Genomic DNA, 20,254 nt, shown 5'->3' with positions numbered 1-20,254 from the left:
AACCGGCGCAAGAAAAATTTACTCAGATTACCAATGAAAATTCTTTAAATCTTTCTTTTTCGTACAATTCAGGTAATTATTTAGTTTTGGGCTTGAGAGTTCAGTCCGCTAAAACTCTATCAGTGACTGTGATATTTTATAGTTAAAATGAAGAGTAACCTCAAGTTATCGATCCTTGTTGGCTCATTGTGTATTTTTATTTGTTCTAGCGTCTCACATATATTATGCATTGCTTTATGATCGTATTGCTGATTACATCCTTTCAATTCTCTGTTCACTCGTGAATGTAACGGAAAATGGTTTTACCCCCGTTCGCGCATTTTGCACACCGTTGCGTTTCTCGTATTCGAGTTGAAATAAACTTTCCTTTCTGTCAATTGTTGTAACTTTCTCAGATTCCATTCCTACAAATGAAAATTCATTCGTCGCCTCATGATTGATTAGGTACATGAATAGTTGAATGAATTCTATAAATAATAATGACATCTCTAAATGAAAAAAATCTCATATGACTGAGGTTCTCATGATTGTTATTCACTATCCCCACCTTCTTCACAATAAAAGTAAAGTCCACTTTAGGATAGAGTGCGTATTTTGCTCCATAATATTCAATTTCTTATCTAATTGTGTGTTTAATTTACTCGTATTTTTGGCCTCCATTGATACAAAGCTTATTCAAAGTTTTCGTATTTTCTAGCTGTTTATTTTCCTCATTTCTTTCGGTACCCACTATTAGAATAATATTTTTTTTTCTCTGCACTTAGAATAAACTTGAAAAGCATATCATTTTCCTTCATAACGACCCGATTGTTGGCTGAAGTAGGCCTTGGCGTAGTATTGGCGTTCTAATTTCGCATCCGGCATGGGTATTGCGTGTTGTTATCCTGCAGTCTATTTTCTGTAACGGAACTTAGATCTACATCTACATAATACCCCGCAAGGGCGTGTGGCGGGGGAAACAGGATGGCCAGTAAAAATTACAGTATGGCGAGTCTCTATCGTCGTGGCATCAACATAATATAACCACTTCTACAAATAGTTCCCAAATCTAAGTCGTGTGACTTATAGAACTCTTAAATCTGAGCGTTTTTAACTAAAGCACATAAAACTGGGTGCCATTATATCTGAACGCTGAGATATGCTTGGTACAAATTTCCACAACAAATTAGGAAAGTCTTTAGTAAGCTTTGGCATTGTTAAGGAGAGAATTAATTTTTCACTGGGGACCTTTCAGCTCAGTACTAATCGAATCATTATATAATATGTAGTTCAATAGTTGAAATGCAATGAAAACAAAGCAACATAAAATAAGCCACCTCGCAAACGACGACGGTGACCGTTCCTTCTGATAGTTTTGTTCACGTGAGTGAACCAGACTCCCATTTTAGTTCCCTTACTTCTTACTGTTGAACTCTTAAGATGAAGCCAGATAGTAGTCATTCGGAAAAAAATGGTTTTCTAAAGTTATGCTAAGGTATGTTGTTGGTAAAGCAAAGCTTGGATTATTGTTCAACGTATTTTGTAGTACTTTTCTCTACCAGGGCACTTGACAAGCTTTGTGCAAAGGATTTAGTTCCTAAGGTAAACGATACTTCTCACCCTCAGCAAATTCTACGCGCTAATTTTCTGCAGATGCCGCTTTTAGAAAGCATCAGTCAAGATCAATGCTAATTTTAGTATTTACTTTGTTACCTTACTTTTGTGTAGAATGAGTATCTTTTCATTGGCGTTTTTTGTTTTCTTTAGTGGATCTACTTTTCCTGTGGATACTTATCATTTATAGTACAATTTCTCAAATTTATTGGTAATTTATTTTCATATTCTAGAAAGTTATGAATATCCATCTCGTTGGACGCGTGTTGCTTTCACCTAAAAATAAAAGTAAAGAGGTTGTCAAATATAAATCATAAATCCTGAGTGACCGACTCGAAAGTGGAACGCTATTACCTTGAACCTTAGACGTGCAAGGTTAGATGTGCCTACGTATTCTCATGCCGCTTTGTTTGGAGTATCCTTGAATAAGCAACATTATATCATACTCTGTGTATTATATAGTTTAACAATCCCAATTTCTTTATCCCTTCATGTATCTTACATTTGATTGCAATTATCCATAATTTATGCTCATTTTATCAAAATAAAAAAACGTTTACTGATACGATAGTGTCAAATGATGCAACTTTTTAAGTTTTATGGAACAAATAACGTTTAGTGTGATAGCATGGTCATGTCTGAAGATCATGAATGTGTATTATTTTACATATGTGCTCCCTCCAGCTCATTTTTCGATATTGTTTCATTTGATGTGATGGCGAAGAAAATAATGCATAAAATACTTGGTAATCGTTCGAAGATACATTGAGTCAGATACACATTCACGTTCAAGGGCTAAGCCATTTAAAATATTATTGCGGTGCAAAAAATATTTCCCTATCGTTTACGTTGGTGAATTATGTATTTATTGTCACTTTCTAGGAGTGTGTAAAGGATGTAAATGGCCAGATTGGTGAGAGAATAAAATTTCACGTTCTAACTATAGAAAAGTAACTTTATTGTGCAGCTGCGCCTTTTACTATGTTTCTGTTATTATTTACCTTCCGTAATTGGCTTATTTATTATCACTTAATAATTCTGACTTTTTTCGCCTTCAGTATTTCTCTGGAAATAAGATTTTTACTCTTTTTCTTGCGATTTTTAGAGGCAGATTTGAATTAAAGCGATGTTTAGTTATTTCACCGTTATATATATATATATATATATATATATATATATATATATATATATATATATATATATATATATGTATAGCATAATCAGCTGGAAATCAGCACTTCACCAAGCCAGCTGAAGTGCTGATTTCCAAGGCTTTTTAAAACACTTTTATTCTGCTCTTAATGAGTTCGATATAATTAGTTCCTATCGTAAGGGATTCTTGTGATTTGATTCAGTACTTTTTAATCTTTCATATACACGGTATTTTCTTATTGATATTTTACTCTGTGTGAGACATATTATCTTTCCATTCACACGTTGCTTGCTTGTTAATTTCGACTGTATCCTTTGGTTTCTATTAAACGCTATTATATCTTATTCAGAACAGTTTTCGTCATTTTTTTTCGTGGACATGGCAGCATCATCCGCTCGTTTCATAGATCTACTTCCTTGTTGCGTTTTGTAGGTTTTGCTTATCGTACGCTTTATGTCTAGATTGCAGCGTCTTTCCTTTATTTCCCGCACAATCTTTACAGAATAGATTTCTCGATGTATTTGTTGTTTCCCTGTGAACTCTTTTTATCTCCTTCTAGTTACCCGTATGTGTTTTCCGAAACATATCCTGTAATTCATATGAAAGCCGAAACATTGTAACGTTCTATGCAATTTATGTGTCAGTTCCTTTCCTGAAAGCTGAATTGTGAATAATTTTATGGGTAAAATTCTCTGCGTATATTTAAAAGAAATCTATATTCATAAAAATTGGAAAATATTAGTTTACGTAAATGAAGAGCTATATTCTACGTGGTAAATGCGGCATGCTATCGTGCTGACTTTTTGTTGCTGTAGTATTTGAATTAGTTCATGAGGCATTCAATGTATTCCCGCCTTTTGTCTGCAAGATTCAAGAAATGCTGAAATTGTCCTACCGCATTTTACATCAAGTTCTTAGGCCAGAGAATAGTATATCCCGCGTACTTACTTGTCACTTAATGTAATGCAGTTTTAATATGCATTATCTGGGATGTGCTCAAGAAATCCCAGCTTGCGAGGTAATTTTTTATTGCTTACCCCGCCTATCTAATGAATTAATCCCTGAAATCATTTTACTCTGAATTCATTATGTTTTCAGTTTTTTTCTCTCGTTTATTTTTTAGTGTGTGAACTGTGACCTTTTGCTTTTTCCCCTAGAGCTTTTATTGATTGTGTATATATTTGAGATACTTCATGAATGGAATTTAAAATTCATTTTAATTTCGGTGCTATTTCAGGCTACGGAATGTTAAAATGGATGTTTTTATGGGTTTTACGAGATAAATATATCAGATAAATAAGTTGTTTGAATCAGTTCAATATTTTTTATTGTACATCCTCCGTCCCCTACTGTGCTGGCGGTACTTTTCGTTTTTTTCACATTGTTCACACGCATTTTTCAGGCTACTCCTTTTCTACATTACTTAACCAAATATTAATACTGTTATCCGTACCTTTTGCCGTTAATAATAATGAAAATTTATCTGCTCGGACGACATTGTAACTGAAAGGTTATTTTAGAGATAAAATTTCGCTCGTGCAACGCGAAGATGATTTTTATAGGCATAGAAAGAATGAAAGATGTTAAGAAAGAGCGTGGGCATATCCGTAATGAAGATGTTTATCTCTTTAGCTCATTTCTTTTTCCCCCTTTCATCGCTATAATACTCCATACGGCATTGTTTTTGCGCACTGTATTATGTATTTTATTTATTGCCCCCATCCCATCCTCGGACCTGAAATGCTGTTTCACATTCCCCTCAAAGTTAATAAGAGTGAGCGGTTGATTTAAACGTAGAGATAGCCGAGATTTACAGCGTGGAATCCGTTACGTGTTGCTATTTCAAAAAGAAGCCCCCTCGGACGATTTATTCGAGTATTGTGTAAGCGAGCTCGTGAGGTTAGAGCCACGTATGTTCCAAAAACCAATACCATAAGGTGGCGAAGGCATGCAACCTAAGAATATATTATAGACGTGAGCTTATTTTTTCCTCCTGCACGTTCCATAGTCGAAGAGGCGTAGGTGGTTTTTTATACCCGTCCATCCTGACCCAGAGTGAGCTTATCCTCACAGTGTTTTTTTTTAACGGAATGCCGGCGCATCCAGGGAGATGACCGCGGGCGTCTTGTAGGCCGTTTGGGAAAAAGACTCCTCAACGGCTCAACGCAGACGGCCTAACGATGGTGAACAGCCTTTCCACACTCCAGCTTCCAATCATCTCCCTTCGATACATCCCCGTTCCTCTCTCTCCGCCTCTCCTGCCTCCCTCCTCTTTCCCCTTCCATCCCTCCGCCCTTCTGCTCCTTCGTCCCGCGGCCAGTCTATTCAGTGTGCGTTCCCCGTTAACTAGTTCCCTCCCATCCGATATTTCCATCATCCGGACGCAAAGGGCCCAACTCGTCTGCCTCTCTCTCTCTCTCTCAGCCTTCCACTCTCTGACCCCCCTCTCACCCCATCGTTCTCTCACACCCTCTCATGCGCCGGGTTTGCATAAATGGAGTGAGCGTGACGTCACGGGAAATAGCAAAACCTTCCTCAGCCTCTTTCTTCTCCCTCCCTCGGCCCTCTTCCGAGCCGGCCGCCTTCTTCGTCGACGTCTCTTCGTGTAAGGGCCGATTTAAAAAAAAATGAAACTCGCGGGGAGATAAATGCTGATCGATTATACGGCGAGGATGGGAAAGGCGTTTGCGTAGCCTGGATGTTTGAGTGAAGGGATGGTTTCGTAATTTTTCATAAGTCCATGGTTAAGGTTGTTTTTTTAAAGTATCAGTTATTTGTATTTAGATTTTGGGAAAATTTTATGATTGATTACCCCTCTTATAGGTTTTTAAGGACTTCATCATCAATGGAATGGAATGTTTCGTTAGTCTAACGTGAAAATAATTGCTTCCATCTTTTTCATCGTCTACGTTATTTAAGCCAATCGAGGATTAAAACTAAGATCAGGACAAATTATTTACATATTTATTACTCAATCCACCGTCTGCATGTTTTAGACCGCCGTGGCCTTCCAAGAGTGCGGACCTTAAGTCGCATTAAATTTTAATCTTGGCGAGTTTGGTTCAAAGTATCATCGTAAAATAATCTGTCGCTAAGACTTAATTCAAGTGATTTTAATTTCCTAAACAAATAATAAGTTCGATATCATTCATGTACAGGTACACATCCTACATGTACATGTCAGAGACATGTCTCTTTACTGATATGTTTACCAGCACAATGAAGATATTATCAGAAAGCAAGATAAAGTTTACTGTCTCAACTTCAAACTTTGCAGTTGTTTTCTAATTCTGATTATGTCTGCTAAATAATTGATTTAGAAAAGTTATCTTTGTTTGCACTAGCCTCAATGATGTTTATCAATATTTTATTGCCATATTCATTGTAGAATTTTAGTCACTTTCATATTCATGTCTCTGTAGATTTAAATGAGATGGCCCTTCGTTGGCCAGTAATCTACATATGTTCTTGTAAACAAAAGCAGGTGGCCTCTTCACGGTGATTTAGAATGCTACCATAAAAGTGTCACTCAGCCGGTGCGAGAATGTGTACAGCGTGCGAACCTGTGGCGGCGCGGCGGTCGTTGAAGTCTCCAACCGGAAGGCTACACCTTTAAAGTAAACCAAAAAGCATTATTCACGTTTGAGCACGAATCTTTTTCTCTCACTTATGCCACCCCACCCTACCGAATCCTATTGGGTGGCCATGTTAGTTAGGTGCCAACCCTGAAAAAAAACTTCCCGGTAGTTTTCGTTCCTCTGCACTCTCTCTCCCCAGCCCTTCCTCCATTTCTCTTGCCCTGCTGCGTAGCGAATCCTCTTGTTTTAAAGATCCATAACTCGCTCTCTCTGTTCCGCCGTTTACCTCAAGCCGCCGCTTCTTCCCCGGCCGGTCGGTCGGTCGGCCAGCGCCTATCGCAGTCATGGCGGTGAGCGAAGCCGCCCAATCCCCTCCCGTCCCCCACACGAACCTTTCCCGCCTGCCTTCCTGCCTCCTCGTCGACCTTCTCTCGCAACAGAACCTCTACCCGCCCCCTGCCATCGCGCATCCCTTCTCTCCCTGTTGTTTCTCTCAATCTCTCTCCTTTCTTTCCCTCCCACTTTGGCCTAACCAGATCTTTACCTTCCTTTTTTTGTGTGGCCTCAAATCTTATGTGGAATAACTCGCCTTCGCCCCTTTAATCCCACTTATTACGAAGGCGGCTCCACGGACCTACTATCCTATCCGTGGACTATCCCGTCCACGATCTCGCCGATAGCTATCTGTTCCTTTGTAGTTGTAGTGTTTTTCATTTGTTTACACTTAACACCCTTGCGGTGGTGGGTATACATACATTTTTCTCAGTATCTCACCAGTGCACATGCAAAATCTATAGTGTGTAGTAGTGGACTATGAAAGAGTGAACCCGTTATGCAAGAATTGCGATTAGCGAACTGTTATGTTTAAATACTTAAATAATAAAAGACAATCATTTTGACATGATTTGAATAAAAATAGCATAATTACCCGCTCATTTGGTTAAATAAATTTTACGCCCTCCTGTATGAAGTTCCTACATTCGCCTCGGGAGGAATATTATTTTGTATTGTTTCTATCTGAATTAGGTATGAGTGCCTTTTACTACTCCTTTTAGGAATAAAATATATCTGTGTAAACATGGCCAACCAAACATTCTTAATTTGAGTAGCTATATTTAGAGTAATGTTTAAATCAGTTCTCTAGTTTAACTAAGGCCTTGGAATTGTTTTCATTGGATGAGGTTTGTCCAATTGCTGACAGAATATATGTACAACTGGTTATTTCCGCTTATTGAAAGTGCCTTGCAAGCCCTGTTCTTGGATATATTGCAGTAAGTAGTTATTTTCAATAATTTGTGTGCTACACATTCCATAGTGCCGTTAACTGTTGTTTCTCAGTTGTTATATATATATATATATATATATATCTTATTTAAATACTTGTTCAATTATCGTAACAAACTAAGCCTTATGGTGATAGATATCACCACAGGTTAGTTGATAGCGATACTTAAAAAGTAAGGTGCACTTTGGGTGCACTGGAGCCTCAAAATGTGAAATTCTGTAAATTGGTCACTCTTTGTTATTCCTTTGAAAATATGCATTTCAGACATGTAAGTGCATCAATCTATTTTACAAAATCATTGTACCGGATACTTGTTAGTAATTTGATGTATTCACTTGCATGGGCAACGTTCATACTGTAAGTTACTAAAAATGTAATGCACTGCGAGCAATGGATTTTCTTTGTTGTCTAAAGTGGAAATAACGTTGTACAATATACCACCTCAGGCAAATTGTAAATTTAAGGGAATCAAAATAAGGTACCGTTTGATCATTCACTTGCATTTGACTCAAACATCAAAATTTGTTAAGTATCTTGAACGTGAACAGAAATTTACTAGAAGCTATAAAATCTTCTGACATTATTGGCAAAATTCATTGGAATTATTTTGCAACATTCTTTAATATTGTATATTGGCTATTACATCAATCGTGTAAGCTTTCTCTCAATTTTGTCTGAGGCAGAATAGTTATTTCAGGCAACTTTTTCAATGTAAAGGAAATTAACTTAAAATGATAAGATACGCATTTTAATATAGCATGATTTCTTTTATTTTCCATAAAAAGTAACAGTCTCGCGTTGTATGTTAGATTATCCTTTTGACTGGAAAGGGTTTAAGACATGAACACTTGTTTCAATAGTTCGATCTCTGACAGTGGAAATGAAGTGGTTATAGCACCATAGTGACAAGCATAATAAACAATTACATTTAAATGAAAAGCAGAAAAATGTACAGGCAATACAAAACTTCGTTTACGACAAGGCTTTTCCTTCACACCGTCAATCATGTATATAGTTCAGTGTTCTTAAAATAAGGGAGTGTGCTATTGGCAAAACAAATCATGGAGGACAGGAAACTTCGTTGAGGATTTTCAACATTCAACACTAAGATTATCGTAGATTTAAATTTTTTACAATAAATTATTATTATTTGGCGACAGGGGCGATTATATATTTTCAAACCGTCCATTTTCCCTTCCATGCACTTAGCTCCCTCCGCCGACTAGTGGAACCCACGACGGAAATCACAACCTGTACCTTGCGCGTGAATCCTTTATGTCCTTATGCGCATCACAGAACACTCACGGCTCACGACGAGCAGCGACGTCCCGGGCGCGCGTCTCTCCCACTTCTTCCTCCCCCATTTCGTGCAGACGGACACCTTGACCACCAGTCACTATCACCGGTCGCCTCGCGGCAGCCGTTGGCTCTTCCTCCGACCGCACTCTCCCGAAATCGGTGAGCACTGCAGAATCACTTTTTAATACCCGTCCACCATCTTTCGATGACACTGCCGGGATGATTCACTGCACTTAGTATAAGGGAGGTTTTTTCATAATATCACTTGGGGCTGACTAATTGACTCATTATTTTTTCACATCTGTGGAACATAACACACACCATTAGGCACACATCATCACACTCATAAGAAATCTTTTCATGCAACTTATGCATTTTCGTTGTATGCATAGAACATGGAAGTTATGGAGAAAGTTCACTGGCATTCTATATGGTTTTAAGAAATTTTAAATTAAGAAAAGCTGCCGAAGTTATAATTTTAAATATTTAAATCAGTCGTATACATTATCATACATCATTTCGACAGCAAAATGTTTATTTACTCAGTCAAAATAAAGTATTTAGCTGCTTTAAAATTATGCCATTAATTCTCGTATCTACCATACACACACACAAACAAACACACAGGAATTACCACACGGATGCACTAGAGAATCAAGTATTTTACACTGCCCTTTTTCACGCATATTTATACAAGTTTTGATCACAAACATGGGGCATTTTCTTTGCCTTTTTATAAAGTGTCATTCAAAAAGTTTTCTCAACTAGTTATATCAAATGTGAATAGCTACCGCCCTGTTTTGAGGATTTCCAGAAATGGTTACCGAGGGTACGTTTTGGGGCGGCGCCGTCGGGTTGTTGGAAACTGCGGGAACGTTAGAGTTGTGCCTCTGGTTCCTCTTACCTGCCCCCCCACCGCCTCCTCCTCCACGCCGCCTGTTGTTAGGGACGTCCGGCAAGGCGTACCGCAGCTTCTCCCAAAACAGCTTGTCTCCCCACTGGAGGTACGTGTTGGTTTTGAGGTAGAGGCGGATGTCCGGATCCAACTCTCTGGCCGGTGGCACCTCTCCGAGGATAATGACGATGAGGCGGCGTCTCCTGTCTCGAAGCACGCGGTGATGTGCCGATTTGAACTCGAAACGACACCATTCGGACCTAATAAAATTCTCGGAGAGCACCATTATCGTCCTCTTACTCGACTCAACCGCCTGCACAATAGTGTCTGTTATATAACCACCGACAGGAAAGTCCCTGTAATGCAGGCAGAGCTTATAGTTTGGTTCCAAAGAGGGTGCTAGTTCTTGCGCCACAAATGCCTCATCTTTACTACTATAACTAATGAAAGCGTCAAAAAGTTTATCACTATCCCCGATTTGCGAAGCTCCCATCGAGGATGAAGAGGAGGGAAAAAGAAATAAGCGTACACCGTACCTAGAGTGGAACCAAACTCTCAGTTCAAGCCGGTATATGAATATAAGTAATGATAAGAAAGTCACAATAACAAACACAGTAAGTGCTGCAATTAGTAGCGGTAGGTAATCTCTGATCAGTGGTTCTGTCAAGAAATTGTTTCCCGAAGAAAAACCAGTCCCATTTTGACCCCACAGTCCACATGAAGTATTATTATCATGAATGAGGAGGAAAGAGGTGATCGTTGGATCATTAAATAGTGATTCCTCCCAGTCGCCACTCACGGACTCAATAACTGAAGTGTTTGTTGCGTGACCTTCCAGATTAGTGTTGTTTCCTATTGAATAACACCGAATCTTACTCAGGTCATCTACGGCGTCGGCCGCACCAGCCTGAAGCCATTCTCTGTAATGGGTCAAAAAGTCACAATCACACGCCCACGGGTTGTGGGAAAGGCGGATGGAACTGAGTGCAGTATTGCTCTCCAGGGTCCATACAGAGAATGACATTATCCTATTTCTCTCGAGATTCAATATTTGTAACGCGGGTAGGGGTGAGAATGTAGTAGCTGCCACCGATGTTAGCCGATTTCCCTGTAAATACAACTCCTGTAATGCCGGCAACCCCTCAAACTCATAACCCTTTAGCTCCCCTAGAAGGTTTTCTTGCAGATATAAGATTCTTAAGTCTGGGAGGCCGTTAAAACTTCTATTGGCTATTGTGTCTATTGCTGATGCATTTAAAAATAATGACCGCAGACGTTTCCTACCAATAAAGGCATGACTTGTGATTTTGCCTAAAGAATTACCGTCAAGGTAAACTTCCGTTGCGTCCATAGGTATTCTAGCCGGTAGTCCAAGTAATCCTGCCGTGGAGCAGTCCACCACATTCGCAGACCATGATTGATCGTGATGGCAGATGCAGTCAGGAGGGCAGGTCATTTCACAATCACAGGCGTCAAAATCACAACAGTGACAGAGTGCAAAGCAGTGAGTTTCATAAGGACAGAGGAAATCAGAGGGGGCAGCTTCGACTAAGGGCATGAACTTTCTTCCTCTGCCGTGCACTAATCTACAATATATACTGTTCAAGTCCATAACTCTTGGCTGGTTCCTGAGTCTTGATCCGTCGTTATTGACCCTTTGAAGCCAATCCATTGTGCAGTCGCAAGCAAAAGGATTGCCTCCTATATAAAATTCTGGCAGTGTTCTCGTATGAGAGACTGCAGATATTCTCAAAGAATTTGGCCCTAGATGAGTAATGTTATTTTTCATTAAATCAACTCGGGTTAAATTAGGTTTTCTGAAAAACGCGTAAGGTTGCACTCTCTCTATTCTATTGTCTCCGAGGAAAAGTAATTCAACAGAATCTGGTACAGCATTTCCTGACAATTCTGTGAGCTTATTACTACTTGCGTCTAGTGTCGAAAGTTTTAATTTTGATTCAGATTCAAAATGACTTCCTAACTCTGCAATGGAATTACTGTGAATATCTAGCCATTGCAACCCGGTGGGAATAAGTGCATAGTCAAACCATTCTAACCTATTGTCAGATGCGTTCAACCAAATTAAATTTGGCAATTTGGAGAATAGGCCTGTTATTTCTGTTAGTTGATTGCCATCCACCCGTACCGCCTGCAAGGCCTGGTTGTCATCAAACGCACCAGGTTCAATGTAAGATAATCTATTTCGTGACAAATTTAAGATTTTTAGTGCAGGTAATGCTTTTAGAGCGCCTCTTTTAAGTTCAACCATCAAATTATCTGTTAGACGTAATCCGTATAAATGTGGAAGCCCATTTGGAGCGAAGGATGTGTTATCGATAGCCGTTATTGCATTTTCTCCTAAATCTATTGTTCTCAACTGGGGAAGAGTTGTTGATAATCCAGGTGGAACTACCCTAAGCCTGTTTCCATTGATGTGCAGGTCTTGTAATCCTGCACAATCTGACAGAGCGTCCGCTTCTAAAGTCATTAGGGAGTTTCCATCAAGAGCCAACAGCGACAATGCCCTTAAACCTGAGAATGGAGAGGTTTCTGGCTTTGTTGATGTTGTACCTACAGTCGCCATGCCAACAGGTGGTATTGCCGGGGCCGGCCTGACAGCTACAAGCCTATTTCGTGATAGTACTAGGGTGTGCAAATTTGCCAGAGCAGAAAATGCTGCTTCGGGTAATGCCTCTATGACGTTGTCTGATAGACGCAGTATTTGTAAACTATAAAGATCCCTAAATACAGCTGCGTCTATTCGTGGACCGAGACGATTGTGTGAAATGTCAAGAACAACAAGGCGGACTAATCCAGCCAGTGTTGCGCCATTAACCCAATCGCTTGTCAGTTCATTCTGCGAAAGATCAAGTAATTGCAACCGCTCAAGACCAGCCAATAATCCCGGAGCCAAAACAGAAACAGAATTGTTAGAGAGATGAATTTCGCGTAGGTCACGGCTGCTTGCAAATAGTTCAGGTGGAAGGCTCGAAAGGCGATTGTGAGAAAGCCGGAGTACGGCCAGTGACGTAAGTCCTTGAAACGCGCCGTCTGCGACAAAGGACAAGGCGTTACCCTCGAGTCGTAACTCGCGAAGCCGTGAAAGTCCGGACAACGCACCCGCTGGCAGAGACTCAACACTGTTATTTGAGAGGTCAAGCACTTGGAGACGCGCACCGCAGTGGGGAATGTCAAGTATACTGGAAGGGTTCCCGGGACCCTCGGGTGCGGTGAATTTGAAAGGCGTGACATCACGCAGCCGATTCTTGGTGAGGTTGAGGGTTCTGAGGAGGGGGAGTGGGCAAAAAACAGAGGGCGGGAGGGACCACAGGTTGTTCTCGGAGAGGTCGAGGTGCGTGAGGCGCGGGAGATCCGATGCGGAGAACGCTCCCTTCTCAACGTCGAGCGCCAGCGCCGACCAGTCGGCGTTGTGCGTCCGCAGGGTGAGACGGCGAAGGCGTGTGAGGCCGCGGAACGCACCCGCCGGCAGGGACCCAAGCTTGCAGTACTCGATGGACAATGTTCTGAGGAAGGTAAGGGCGCGGAAGGAGTCGGTGCGCAAAGAGGATTGGAAGAAGAGCGCGTCGGAGCACTCGAGGCGCAGCGCTGCCGTGTGCCTGGGTTGGATCGCGCTGAAGTTAGTGTTTTCCAACTCGCTGTTAATGGTCCGTAATCGGCAGAATAGGGAAACCTCCTCGTCGTCCCCTTCCCCGTCGTCATCCAAAAGGCTTCCGTCCGAGTCGTCTGGGTCCTCTCCTGCTCCTTCCCACGTCGCCTCAACCTCTCCGAAGCCCGCTCCTCCCGCATCCCGCAGAGACACCCACTTGCACTCATCCGGCGCCGTGTAACGCAGCGCCTTGCTCAAAGAAGAAGCGGCGAGGACGCCGAAGATGGCGCCTAGCGCCGTAAGGGTTATGGGGTTTAGTTGCATTGCGCGCGGGGCAGACCAGCGCGGCGTCGCGACCTGGTCCCTGACGTCATCCCTCGTACAGACATCACTCACGCGAGTGGTGGGTGCGGGGCGCGGCTTCGTTGGCCCACGGCACTCGCGGTTGCGGGAAACGACGGGGTTTTTAGGATAGGTGGGCGGTAACTCAACGAAGGGGTCATTGTTTATACACTAGTGGTAAACTCGCCGCTCGATCTCCTTCCCACCCACTGGTATCCATAGTATGTTATTCTCTCACCCCGTTCTCTCTTCTCTCAAATCACACAACACGGTTTTCACTAGGGAAAATGATGCACTCACGTTACTTGAAAACTGCGAATTGTGTTGGCTGCAAATTAATAGGGAGTTTTCAGAAGTAAGCGATGTGAGCGATCTCCCTCGTCGTCAACGTTTCACCGATTACAAACACTGCGCTTAAACCACTTAATCCAAGTCACATTTCACTGTATCCATTCGAGAGTGGCATCCAATTTACTCGTTACGAGCGAGCCTCCTTTCCCCTCCGAGAAAAACAACTCCCGATGAAACCGTCATTTTTCTTTCCTTTTTGAATCTTCCCTTTCCTTCTCCAAGTCCGCGGTTTCGCGTTCTTCTCAATTGTTCCCACAGTAAGCGCTTTTGTCCAGTTGAATTAGCGCTGTCCCTGACTTTCTGGTCTTGCCTGCTCACACGTGTTATTATTCCCTTCCTCCGAATACGAAAGCAGTCTTTCAAAAGCTCCGTTCCACGTTCGAGGAAAGGAAATCACTTTTTATTTCACACGTGGCGATTTGGCCAGCGATTTGCAAAGTGGACACAGGAAACGCAGTTGGTGAGGTTAATCTGCGCTATTCAAGTAGGTCGGAAATGGGAAAGCAAGCGGATCCGTTGGTTTTATAGCCGACACGTACGAGCCACAGGCCGGTCAAAAACCCACGGCTGAGAAGAGTTCAACTCTCTTTTCACACTCGCACGAGGCTGTGCTGCCTGCGTGGTTATTCCCGCTGGAAACAAGTCTCGACTGCCGGGAGGAAGAGCGGGTCCGAGGAACTGGCTCGTCCCCGTGACGGCGGCGGCAGGGAAGCCAAGAGGAGGAGGGCGGAGGAGGTGGAGGCGGAGGGAGGGCAAGGGGGAGAAGCGATGGCCTTGCTCGTAACAAGCGGGGCAGTTTCACGTCTTTCCCCCTCTCTTACCCATCCCCTTCAGCAATACCTCTCCTTAGTCTATCCCTCCGTCCCCTCTGGTTTACCCCACCCGCCCCCTCCACACCTACCTTCCCCTCTCACCTGCACGCTAGTTGGCTGCGATGGTTGAGAGGAGAGAGGCAATGGCTGTTTGCGAAGTTCTCCGTCCAGGTGCCGCCTCCTGTTTCTGTCGGTCGTTGGAATCTCCTCGGGCTCATTCCTTTGCTCTCCGTCCATTCATCCTGCAATGCGATAACAGTTTGTATGTAATTAAATTGCTTGAACACAGTTTTCCAAAAATATTCCAGACGATAATTAGTCACTTGTAAGTGCCTACAATTTGCAATCTTGTTTATTCAGTTATTGAACCAGATAAGAATAGTCTTATTAAGAACCCGTTGAACCACCAAGATTTTCCGATTAACAAAATTCCTAAAATAATTATATTTAGCTCAATGCTACACATAAACTTAACCGATAAATTGATATTGACACTGCGCAAGGAAAAAATATTTTTGGCCTCCTGCAAAAACTATACTATATTTTGTACAAAATATGGGATTGATGACGATAGCAATATTAGTTTATATCCATTTTCATTATTACTTGCGGATATGGCGAAATAACGAGAAGTTTTTCAAATTTGCCGTTTTGATTCCCTAGCTTATATCATTCTCCTCTAACTGTATGAGTCACTTTTTTATCTTAATAATGGCGCTCACCCTTTTTTTACATATTTACTTCAACCTTATGTTATACCTTAAACTCGCATCTGCTTTCCGAAATTAAATCATCGCGCAATATGAGCTTCGTGATACAATAATTTAAGGTCTAAGTTAATATAAGGGGTGTACGTCAAATGTAAATTAATTCATTGGATTCAATAAATACTTATTTACATCTTTTGAATGGGTTTTATATATCGTTTTATGGGTTCGTCTCTTGATTTTGTCGCTCGAGTTTGCATGCTTCTCCGATTGTGTTCCAGAATATTTAAATGGAACCGTGCTAACGCAGACAAAAAGATAATCTTAATTGTGGTACTTTATTCCTATTAACCCTTTTCAATAAAGAGGATAAATATTGAATTGTTGAGTTTATGAAATTAACTTAACATTCACCCTGTCATGCAATGTGTATAATTGATAATTTCAGGTCAGGTTTCATCGCCATTCACTGTCACCGTTTTAACGAGTTGCATTTATAAAAACTTAATTTGTGTCCCCTGGACATGAATTCTGATATTAGGAGATTAATCGACGAGAAATAAACGGAAATCTGAAAAAAGGAAATTCCAGGTGCATCAGGTAATCTAATGAAAAACCTTCTTCAGAAGAGAACGATTTTGAAAGTAAGGTTTTGGAGACAATTTCCTCCATAAATAGAGACTATTTAGAGTATTTTACTGCTGTCAAATATTTAAAATGATAGCTGTTATCCTTATGCATTTTCTTGTGTAGCTGTGTGGATCCAGAGTGATTCTTCTCGTGGATACCTTGGCCGGAACAGTATTCATAATAAGTGGAATTTCCTTTGTGATGAATGAAAGTTGGCTTTATGATCCATTGTTTCACACAGTGCGCACAATATTAATTTTCCTGTCAAGTGGGGCAATTAAAATACGACTTCCATACGAGTTAATTTTCAGGAAATTTGCACTTGTCCCGTCTGAGTGTCAAATAACAGAAGACTTAATGCTACCCAAAGATGCATTGTCTGTGCGCTCCTTACGAGTTATATCACTGCAAGCGCCAAAAACTTTTGCCTTCGCGCTTACAGATGTCCTTGGGAGAAGGCACGAACCCCCCTTAAACGCATCCAAGTTCAAGTCGGGTGCAAGTGAAAGTGCACTCGTGCACACCCACTCGCCGGCGCAAGTCACCATCACACGAGACCGTTTTGCGGTTGGTAGAAACACTACCACTACCGTTTTTATTGACAAATCTATCTCGGGTCAAGTCTTCACCACCGAGGGACTTGCGAAACCCATGTTGAAAACCGTGCCTGATACGGCATTATCTGTTTCCACTTACCCTCGAGATATTAGCTCTGGAGTTGAAACAACCCGTGTCTCATAATCACCCGTGATGCATTCTCCCACGCTCAACCAAGGGAAGTGAGTGGAGGTAGAGAATGAAGAGGGGTCTGTCCGCCGTGCGGGGGTGGGTATGTTGGGCCTTCTCCCCCCCACTCCCCCCCTCTTCATTCCCTCCTCCGGGCGCTTCTCTCCCCGCTCGCCCAACTCCCTCGATACATAGAAGTGGCCGTCTGGTGGTGAGGCTGCCATAAACACCGAGGCAATTCCACCTCGTCCCAGCGCGGAGCCCAGGAGATGGAGCATCCCTATCTATGCCCACTCCCAACCCGCCGCCGCCACTTTCCTCATGCTACGTGCCATTGCACTGTCAGCCCGCTCAGCGTCGCATTGTTATGGCGCACTCGTTTTGACTTGCAATTTATGGCCCGCTTGCGGAGGTGTGTCCCACGCATAGTTTCTCTCTCCTCCCCGAAAGATGCATTGCGGGGCGTGGGCAGCCCAAAATATACTGCTCAGCGCGAACAAACACCGTGACACGCACTCCGGTTTCACGGGTACAGCTAACGAACGACGGGCTCTTTTTATAAGTGGGCTCTCTCCCGAGTATAAGTGACGCGCGTGCTCCCGGACCTTGGTGGTGGGCCTTGTTTCAACCAAGCGGTCAAGCAGACGAGTTGGTGGCGTAGTTAACCCCCCTTCTGACCCTTTGGTGTGGTGCGATCCTCTCTCTCTCTCCTCTCTAACGGGCTCGGACTGGCCGCTTGCCTCTTCCTCGCCGCTCCCTTAGGGAGGAGGACTCTCGCCCTCTCCCGAACCGCCCTTAGCCCTTCGTGCTCCTCCTGCGTTATCTCCCTCCCTTAGCTCTCGTCCTCCTCGAGCATCAAAGCGAAATGGATGGGATTCATTTTCGTATGAATTGCGCTCGACCTTAAATATAGGTTGATAACTCACGCTGACACAGGGCGAACTTGTAAATTTGTGTGCAAAGCCGGTCGTCTTTGACGGGTATGTTGTTTGGTAACTGGATACCGACAGCATAAATCGTTAGTTCATGATGGGCTTTTGCCGTCCCAATCGCTGTTTTCACCCCTCGAAAAAGTCCAATTTTTTATCTTCGATTTGGTTTTTCGATAATTGCCGCTCTTTTGACCTTCTGGTCTTCATAAAAATATCCTCCCATGGTTTGGATTGGCCGCAGACTATTATTTTCCAGGGAAGGTGATGAAAACCTGTGGTTTTGTCGGGTTAAGTGCATGAGTGGCCTGCATATCAGAGCATTGCTCTTTTGATAAGGAGAGGTTGTCTTTTTCTTGCAAACGGGCCATTACTTACCTTAGTTCAGATTAAAATTATGATTCCCTAACGCTGAATTTCAATCAGATCTGGTCAGAAATTTTTGCTTTTTTGCTATTTCAATTTGTTGGCCTCTAAATTGTGTCTTCAGCCACCACGTCGAAGCCGGAGTTAGTGGTAGAGATGGAAGTAGAGGTTAGTTTTACAGTGCTTCATCATGAGCATGCCAGAGTAATTCCTATTTAAAGTCCATGTGTCATGACCTGCAACCGCACTGACATTAGTTGCTTAAATGGCTGATTCAATTATGTAATTTCTGCTCCATGTACTCAAAAGTTAATCATCTCGATTGTCAACGTCATGGCTGTAACAGCTATTCTAATGTTTATGAAGCAGATACACCAAGTAATTATTTTTCCAGGTTTCTTATTTCCCACTACCCAACTGTTAACTAATATGCACCGTCCGCTAATGGTGTTCCTTCTTCAAGGACAGATTTGCGTGAAGGAAACCTGACATCACTTTTTTGTTACAATTTCCTTTGAATCGGAACAAGTTGCATCTACCAATACTCCTAAAAAATGGCCCTATTTCGCGAGACTCTGGTCGATTTCCGTGAAAGTAGGAGAAAAATTCTCACGGTTCACGTTTCCTTTCCGCGTTGATCTCATTCATGCATGCGATAAATTTAGCGCATGAGAGCTGTTACGTTGGCGAAATAAGTTTTCACAGCGGACGTTATGTCGTATTCAGTGAAGCGTGTCACACTTCCATGGTGACGAGAAACTGCCTATGTTGCCCTGAGAAAAAAGTATCCCTCGAAAAATGGGCTGGATACTTAACCCGGAATTCCGCCGAATGCTGAAAATGTATTCACCCTTTTGCTCTGGATTTTGGCTCTTAGAGATACTTGCCTAGTTGTATTTAACTAATGGGACCCTCAACGCCTCCAGGCGATTCCTTTAGCATCCGTAGGAAGTGATGATCCGTTAACTTATGGGTCCGCTGGAAGACTTCGACGTGAGCATAACAGCGTCCTTTTATTAAGCGTTGGATGCTTTATCTGTTGTTTTTTTTATTTTCCTTGTGGAACTTTACCACATAAGCGAACCGCGAGTGTGGGAATCGGTAGACGCTAACCGTGATTTCGCCTTGTCTCTCCCTTAAACTTAAACGAGTCGGTCTAATTAGTGCAATTTCATACCCCCACCAATATCCCTTCCATCCTCACCTTGGCAATCGTCCAATAGAGGGAACCTTGAGTGCTTTAAGAGGATTTGCGGTCGGCGTTGTTGGCGGATGGTTTCGGTCTGCCCGGCATCCCCGGAGGTCCTCGCACCATTCCGGAAGACTCGGATGAATGCGCGGCGAAATGGACGGAGATTTAGTGAATAGGGATTTAACGTGGGGGAGAGGGGTATAAAAAAGCCTTGCTCGTCCGGCTCGTCTGTCTGAGCGGTGTTGGGATTTGGGTGAATATAAGGTGATCGGAGCGGCGTTAAAGCGTAAGAGCTGACCTTTTGTCCGTCCATTGTTTGAGGTTCGTCGCGTTGGCAGGAGCAGGGTCGAGGAGGACGAACTGACCCCTGTCTTGCCGGCCACTCCTCCTCTCCCCTCACTATCCTCCGCTCTTCCCACCGTTTCCTGGAAATCGGAGCTTTCTTCCATCTCCCGAGATCAAGCACCCGACCCTCTCATCTCCCAATTTCCTCCCCGGCATTCTTCTCTTCTCCGGCGCCGTCGCGGCATTTTTTCCTCTCCTCTTTCCATCTCACTACAACCCTCCGCTCCTCCTTCTCATCTCCTCCTTTCTCTAGCGTCCTCGTCGCTCACAAATGCGGGGAAATACACGCTCGTATCTTCAACCCCAACGATTCACGCCTCTTTCGGGCCTCCGGAGAGCGTCCGCTATACACCCCTTTTCCGCGTTCCTCGCCACCTCCTTCGCTCCCACTTCTACCCTCCCTCGCCCGTTTCCCTTTCAACCCTGCCCTTATTGCTGACTTGG

At 42.8% G+C, this 20,254-nt stretch overlaps 1 protein-coding gene across 1 annotated transcript; it reads right to left on the bottom strand.

The window, feature by feature from the left end:
- Nucleotides 1–8,361: 8,361 nt before the first annotated feature.
- On the bottom strand, nt 8,362–14,772 carry LOC139691892 (toll-like receptor Tollo). The gene is made up of 2 exons (XM_071589830.1): nt 9,813–14,772; nt 8,362–9,209 (listed from the first exon to the last, which is right to left on the bottom strand). The coding sequence occupies exons 1-2, from the start codon at nt 13,732–13,734 to the stop codon at nt 9,196–9,198; spliced, it is 3,936 nt and encodes a 1,311-aa protein (XP_071445931.1). The 5' UTR covers nt 13,735–14,772; the 3' UTR covers nt 8,362–9,195.
- Nucleotides 14,773–20,254: the final 5,482 nt, after the last annotated feature.

This window comes from Hetaerina americana, unplaced genomic scaffold, assembly GCF_022747635.1.
Source record: "Hetaerina americana unplaced genomic scaffold, ioHetAmer1.1.p SCAF_1, whole genome shotgun sequence".
NCBI classification, from domain to species: Eukaryota; Metazoa; Arthropoda; class Insecta; order Odonata; family Calopterygidae; genus Hetaerina; species Hetaerina americana.
This window is presented reverse-complemented; position numbering and strand designations above follow the sequence as displayed.